We start from the raw sequence: 7591 nt of genomic DNA, 5'->3' as shown, positions 1-7591 counted from the left end.
GATAGAGATGTAGGTTGTCTCCTGTTTGGGGTCATTGTAAGTGATACGGCAGTGACATCCTCATTCTGCGTCTTTGGGTAGTTTGACAGATATTTCAGGATCAAATACTTCAGGGGGACTGCTAGGTCAAACGGCCTGGGCATTTGAAATTTTGATGGGTGCAGTCCAAACGCACTCTACGGGGTGGCCCCAACGTATATGACTTCCTCTTTAGTCCATCTTTCACTCAGCAGTCCAAGTGACTTTTAAAGGCAGTGAGATGGTCTAATAGCCGTTTGAAACTGCCAGAAATAATGAGACCTGCGTGCATAATGCCATGTCTCGCTGGCCCCTGAGCTCCCACTTCTGCACAACACTCCAGCCACACCAGGCTTTCATTGGCCCTTCACAGCAGCCCATTCCTACCACCGGGCCTTTGCACAAGTGGACCCTTCAGATCTCCACATGCCTCCTTCCCTTCGCCCGTTCTCAGATGGTACCTCCTCCTGGAGGCCTTTTTCATTCGTTCCCTGTCCTGACTTTAGGGTCTGGCTCTGTGATCTCATTTGTGTGTTCACTGTCACCTCCCTCCACTAGAACGGGGCTCCTAAAAGCAGAGATTCTTGTCTGTTACATTATCAGTGTCCAGGGACAGTGCCTGACACTTAGTAGGTGCTCAAGAAATAACTGCTGACTATTTAATCCTTGCCAACCTGAGGGCAGTAAATGGTAACTGACTGCTATTTTCACGACTCCTTCCGACTGGGTGAGGCTGAGCATGGATTTTGCTGGGCCTTTCTTTGGGAGTCAGTTGCTTGCTCATGTCTCCGTTTTCCTTTTGGGTTTTCTTTCTTATTGATAGGTAGAAACTCTTCGGACACAAGATATGTGAGCTCTTTGTCTCTCATTTGTTGCTAATATTTTTTTCCCAGTTGACTGTCCAGCTTTTGACTTTGTGATAATTTTTCCATTTAAGTTCCTAATTTTTATATAGTCAAGTTCGTTAACCATTTCCTGTATGGTTTCTAACTTTCGTGAAGAAGTTCCCTAAGCTGGCTCGGGGGAGCCGTGGGCTTTCTTCACAGCTGCTTGGGCCCGGGGGTTAGGGTTAGGGTTAGGGAGAGGGAGAGGCCCGGTGGAAAGCTGGCCTGGGACTGGCTCCTGGGGGCTCTATCAGCATAGCAGTGTGGTGTTAGGGGATGTGGAGAGCAGGTTTGGGGCAGGGGGGCAAAAGGATCCTGTTTGTATTTGGGGGTGAACTGGGCAGCTGTGGGTGCTGGGATGAGAGAAGGCGGGTGGTGATCAGCAAGCCCCTGATGAGGGAGCAGGGCAGGAGAATGGCAGTGAAGTGGGCAGGAGGCGGAGACCCTCAGCCCCTCCAGGACTTAATGCCCAGGCCAGTAAAAAGAAGTGAGGAGCCTGACAGAGCAGCTGTCTGTGCCGTTGGAAACGGCTGTGGGGCAGCCTGCATGGGGACCGCCCATTCCACCCTGGGTAATGAGTGGGTCTGGGTGGGACAGAGCCTGGGCTGTTATTCCAAGCGCTCTACAGCCGGAGGCCATGACTTCATTCTTGAGAGTCTGTTTATTTTCAGATAAGAGGAGTCACATTTGCCCGCACACCCCAGCAAATCTTACGTTTGAGTTTTATAACTGAATTTTACAAAAAGGTCAACGATGTGAACAGGCGTACGAGCTCCCCTTCTGGGTTAAGCAGCCCCTGGTCACCCTGTGGATATGTGTGCCTGCATGTGTGTACCTGCGTGTGTGTGCATGCGTGCGTGCGTGTGTGCGTGTGTGTGCATAATTTATAAACACTCTTGCTGGTGTACCCATACTTCTCTGGTTAATTTCACTTCCTGTTCTCTGCAGCCCATATGTGCAGTCGATGTTTAGCAAACACAGAGCTGGTATAAGCCCATAGGATATGATTTCACAACCAGAGGCCTCACTGCTGAGATTTTAATTAATTTGTGAAAGTGATAAACAAGATTATTATGTGCAAACAAACAGGGCTTGTGCCCAGCTGCATCCAAGTTTATTTTACAAAGCTATAAACACAAGGACCTTTCTTAAGTCCTGCTGATTGAGTGTCTCCTTCCTTTTGTCAGCAGAAGGAGAATGGAGAGGCTGAGTCAGCACTCTCTGTGCTGGGCTACTCTTGGCTTTCCGGCTGTGTCACTTAAAGGGACTCATTCATTCCCCAGATTGGGCAGTGCTCCTTGCCAAGGATCCTTTTGGGGGTTTCTCACACAAAGACTGTCCCAAGCTGGGCCCCGAGAACTCAGGAGCTTGAGAAATGTGCTGAGAACCTGGGAGCCACCAGGGGAAGGGGGAGGGGTCACAGCCCTCCTCCCGCCCTGGCCCAGACTACTTCCCAATGGAAGCCTCTAGTGTAATTCCATCCCTGACCTGAGGAGGAAAATGGGCAGGCCCTGTGTGCTGGGAAGGTCCAGCCTTCCCCTATGTCCCAGCCCAGAATGGGGTCCCCCTCCCCTGCTCCTGGAAGTGGACAGAGGAGGCAGGAAAAGTTCCTTTCATCCTACCCCACCATCTTCCCTTGGGCTGTAAAAGCAGCAATTGGGGGGTAGAGAGGGGAAAGGGGGTATCCAGGTAACTATACCCTGGAGAACCTGAGAATCCCCAAAGCACTGCCAGCCCTTCTTCGTACTTCTTAGCAGCAAGTGGTCCATGGAAGAACCCAGTCCATCTTCTGGGTCCTCCGAGGGCTGCAGGTGGAGGGGTCAGGCCACTGGCCTGGGCCAGCCAGGTCCAGGCGAAGGCCATTCCACAGGAATTACCTCCTCTTTCGCGTGCAGGCCTCCAGCCGGCCCAGCTCCTCGTAGGACTGGTAGAAAATGTCAAACTCCCTGGTGCCCCAGCCCCGCCAGACAGCCAGGCACCACTCCATGTTTTCGTTCTCAAAGCTGCACACAACTGTATCCTTTGCCACCACAGCCGCGTCCACAAGCACCCTGCAGAGAGAGGGGCATGTCTGAGATAATCCACAAAGGTCTCCTCGTGCTCCCTGTACCTTCTCGGGAGGACAGAGCCTGGGTAAGAAGGCACCTGCACCTCCCAGCCTGGCCCCATCTGGGTGCTCTGACGCCCTGGTGGCCCAGCCTGTGGGCAGAGGCTTTCGACCATCTAAAGAAGGCCCAAGGGCATCGGTTCAGGTTCACAGGGATTGTCAAGAAGGGCTGACTTCCTGGAAAGACACATACAATCAGAGCTGGTATCTTTTGTAATGTGTCTCAGCCCCAAAGTATCCAGAAAATACCATCAGTCCTGCTCGTCATTGGCCCGTGGTGAATTTTAACTTGAACGCAATTCCCTTGCCTTGTCATGATTCTTTTCCCCATCCTACATTTCCACAGGCTTAGGAAGTTCAGGGTAACCTATGAGGCAGAAAACCTGCACTGAATCTTCACCCTATCCACTTGTTTTGAGGCGGTGGCTTGTTCTGCATGGCTCGTGCATGCAGTTTCCTTCTGGGCCCCGCCAGGCTGTGCAGCCCCCCTCCTCCCGCGGTGCCAGAGCTCCCTGCCTGGCACTGAGGCCACCAGATGAACCTGCATGTCCAGGGGCTGTGCAGGACCTTGCGACTCACAGGCACTCGCTAGCTACTTGCCGAGGGAATCAATGTCTCAGATGCATCTCAAAAAGCTGGCGCACTCAGGCCGCGGCCCTCCTTTGGGCTGGACGCCTGGGCTGCCCCCTCCCTGCAGCTAGTGAGTGTGCCTGGCTCTTGGTAAGCCTACTTTGGGGGGACAAATGGGGGAATCACCAGGGGAAAACTGAGGGATGCTGATAGCAGGTTCTCTGAGGTCAACAGCCCTGGGCTCTGCAGACCCAACTGCTCCCCCAGAAGCTCCACCTGCAATCTGGGAACTACCTCAGCCCAAGGCTGGCGCCCGCACTCAGCAGCAAACCCAGATCTGGTTTCTAGAATCACTCAAAGGGCAAGGTCACCGGCCGTGGTGACTCACTGAGAGGGTTCCATGCTGGGGACAAGGGACGGGAACTCCCATGGACGTTTCCTCGGTCATTGACCTGCTCCGGGGGAAACAGGCTGAATGGGATCTCTCCACAAAGGAGATTTACTGTGTGGGGTTCAGGAGACAAAGTGAGGGGTGCAAACACTGTTGGTTGCCATAGGACTGTGGGAACACTGCTGGAGCCACCTGCCCGGCTCCACAGCCACACAAGGTCTGGACAGGTTGTCCTGCCAGCACAACCATGACAGTGGGTCTGGCCTGCCTCCTGATGGGACTCCCCACCCCCCGCCGCACCCCCATCCCCAGTAGCAGCAGCTGGGTACCGAGCCTCGCCTGCTGCTGCCTAGGCAGGTGGGACACCTTGGGAAAGGCTCTCCTGCTTGATGGGAAGGACAGAGAGTCACCTGGTCCCCATTTCAACTGCAGCTCAAGTCAGGTCCTGGAGAGGTACCCCCGATGGCTGTGGCCAGTGGCTGGCTGATGCCAGGTTCAGCCAGTATCTTCTGATCTCCTAGGAGCTGGCTGGAGCGTCCCTCCCGCCCCTGCTTGCTCCATCTCTGCCTTATGGCCACGTTGGCAGATGTGCCCTTTATTTATGGAGGACAGATGGGCGGGCAGCCTCTGTGCAGGGACACGGCAGCGGGGCCTGGATTCCCCACACCACGTCCCTGGTCCCACAGGAGTTGCCCCCTAAGTCTTACCCCCACGGCGTGAGCTCTCGGGCTTTCAAGACAGCGATGACGCGGCCCCGCTGGGCGCCCCCGTCCTTCTCCAGACCGATGACGATAACATCTCCGCCGCGCCTGCGAAAGCAGAACGGAAAAGGGGAAGCGCTTGGTGCAGGGCTGTGCTCCTGGGGGAAATGGAGCCACGAGCAGAGGGCAGGGCACCGGGAACCGGCAGTGCTGGGCCACGGCCGCCTCCGTGCTGCCCGATGCAATCCAGCGCACAAGGAGCTTCAGTGCAGCCCTCAGATCTGCTGAAGAGATGGCCCCCAGGTCCTACAGCACAGCTCCCCACCGACCAACTTCCCCAGCATCTTAAAGCTTCCTTTACTCGGCTCCCGAAGCCAAAGTAGTGCGCCTGCGCGGGATCGCGCCCACGGCCTGGAAACCCACGTACCTGGGGACCCAGATGACGTCTTTCACGGCGAGGACCTTCACGGCCTGCAGGTGCTGGCTGAAAGCCTCCCCGTCCACGGGGCTCAGCTCGTGCTCGGACCTGTCGGAGCCCGCCACGGGCTCGCGCAGCCTGTCCGAGTTCTGGCAGTCGGTGGAGAAGGGCACCCCGGAAAAGCTTGCCGGGGAGCAGGGCAGGCTTGAGGGGTGGGGTGAGGACGAGGAGTAGGAGGACATGGAACAGTAGTCTGTCAGCGAGTCCTGGTGGGTCAGGATCTGTGTGCCCAGCTCTTTGCTGTACATGATGCTCACGTCTGCGATGGCGCCCCCTTCAGGCTTCTTGGGGCTGGCCACGTGGCTGTCCGGGGGCTCCAGGTCCAGCGGGCGCACGGGAAACATGTCCCTGAGGGGGTTGGGGTCCCCGCAGAAGTAGCGGGCGCACAGCTGGTAGGTGGCCGAATGGTACATCACCAAGGAGTTGGCCCTGTCGTCCAGTCCCCAGACCACCTCCTCGCCCCTACATTCAGAGCTGCACACGAGCGACGTGACCACCGACGGGGCCGAGAAGGGCTCCAGCCGCCTGCTGATCTCCAGGGTCGCACAGTCTACGACCAGCAAGCCCGGCCCGTTGCTGTACCAGACCTCAGACCCGCTGTTGACCACTTCCATGGTCCTCACAGGGTACAGGTTCTGCCGCACGTCGTCATCTGGGATGTTGAACTTGGACCTGTTGGCTGTGTGTGAGCACAGGTAGGAGCAGCTGTCATCTGGGGTGCCCCGCACCACAGAAAACACGGCCACAAGCCCGTCCGCAAGGCCCGCCAGCACCAGGTAGGAATTCTGCGGGGAGAAGACAGGTATGCGTGATGCATTTTCCTCTCGTGCATTCCAGGAGAGAAGCAGCGTGGCTGCGAAGCTCCTCTCTGCACAGACCCCAGGCAGGCCCGCACCCCACCTGCACACCCTGCGGGAGCAAGTGTCCTCAAAAGGCAGCTCCCAAAGGAGCTACAGCACCCTCCCTGGTGTGGTGTATGGGTCCTGGTGTGAGCAGGAAAGGAACATGCAATGTGGGGAGCCGTGGGGAGCTGCATTCTCCGGGTCACCAGGGTGTTGCTCAGAGGCTGGCCGTGGCTCCCTCCCTCCTGTGAACTCTGCTTGTCAACATGAGAGCACTAGGGTCTGCTTGCTGCTTCCTGCCTGCACCCGCACTAGACAGGCCCTCCATGAGAGCAGCGCCCAGGTCTCTGGGCCCACCACTGGCCCCCAGCACTGGCCTGGCACAGGGAAGGGCTGAGTCTCATTCATCTCTGTGACCCCCCTGGTTTTCTGCTCCCATGGACAGTAAGTGCCTGCTGAACTCATTCTGAAGGAAGTGCTTTCCAATTCAAGCCTCTCGTGGAGGCACTTCTTGGCCACTGTGCCCACACATCTGCTTGGAAAATGCCTGTGGTGCAGCTGACACCGATTGTCCTTGGGGTGCTCCCCACCCCCCACACAGGAGCATGCACTCTTCTATGGCCACGAGAAGTCACCGAGCAGAGGCCAAAGTTGCAGGGCCAGGCTGAAGGCTGGGCCCACCCCAGGCCTCCCGGAGCTCTGTGTCAAGCTGGGAATGGAGCTTCCCAGTCTCGCCGCCCTGGTGGGGCTGGGGTGGGGCAAGTTCAGAAGAACAAAGCCAGAGCCAGGACAGAGCAGGGCTCCAGGCCTTGTGCCAGTGAGGGTGAGTGGCAGAGAGCCCCCTTGTTGGGGGCTGCAGGAATTCAAGAGGTAGGGCTGTCCAAGGTAAAGAGCGAACCAGCCTCGAGTCAACAGCAAGGTCAATAAGCCCTAAGAACATTTATCGAAATCTATCTTCAGGATTGTAGGAAAGAAGGCAGCCAAGGCAAACAGGAGCTACGTCTCTATCTGAGTCCCAGCTCTGGGCCCCACGTCCTGGCTGGGTGTGAATGTGCGCGTGCAAGAATGCAGGGGTCTGCCATCCGCGGCCTCCGAGGGCAGGTACCCTGGCAGGGAGGCTCTGCACAGAGCCGGCTTTATTCCCTCTGGTGGTGCGGGCGGTGGTGCCCTGGCTCAGGGGCTCTGGCCAGCAGTGGCCTTAAATAACGCTTTGTGTCATGTTCTCCTGCGCTCTGCTGCACACCAGGTCCCCAGCTGCCCAGCCTCGCCCATGGGCCACAGTCATAAATGACCTAAGGTTGATTTCAGACTTTTTTGTTTTAAGGAAATGAAACTGTGGTAGGGTGGAGAGAAGAGCACATATATTTCAGGATCGTCAGGAGGTAATAATAAGGCTCACTTTTACCTCCTGTGACAGCTTGGAGCTTTGGGTATGTGATGCCCAGAGATTCTTTTCACAGTCTCTTTTTATCCCCATTTTACAGATGGGAAAACTGAAATTGGATGATGACAGCCAACACATTTTCACAAAACAACACCGGTAATGACACCGTGAGCGAGTACTGTGAGTGGGGAGCAAGAAGCAGCAGCCTCAGGGTAC

General features: G+C 56.5%; 1 protein-coding gene across 2 annotated transcripts in view; it reads right to left on the bottom strand.

Annotated features, from left to right (window-relative positions):
• Positions 1-941: 941 nt before the first annotated feature.
• The window catches only part of LRRK1 (leucine rich repeat kinase 1), a 107983-nt gene continuing 101333 nt past the window's right edge, over positions 942-7591 (bottom strand). Inside the window, exons 32-34 of one of the 2 annotated variants that reach the window (XM_033100113.1) lie at positions 5099-5934; positions 4678-4779; positions 942-2953 (exon numbers count right to left, since the gene is read on the bottom strand). In XM_033100113.1, coding sequence (XP_032956004.1) covers positions 2776-2953; positions 4678-4779; positions 5099-5934 — 1116 coding nt within the window. In that variant the 3' untranslated portion in view covers positions 942-2775. The remainder of the gene's footprint in view (positions 2954-4677; positions 4780-5098; positions 5935-7591) is intronic. The other variant, XM_033100114.1, reaches the window with a different exon arrangement.

The sequence above is a fragment of the Rhinolophus ferrumequinum genome, chromosome 28 (assembly GCF_004115265.2).
Source record: "Rhinolophus ferrumequinum isolate MPI-CBG mRhiFer1 chromosome 28, mRhiFer1_v1.p, whole genome shotgun sequence".
NCBI classification, from domain to species: Eukaryota; Metazoa; Chordata; class Mammalia; order Chiroptera; family Rhinolophidae; genus Rhinolophus; species Rhinolophus ferrumequinum.
The sequence above is the reverse complement of the archived record's forward strand: the minus strand, read 5'-3'. Positions and strand labels throughout refer to the sequence as shown.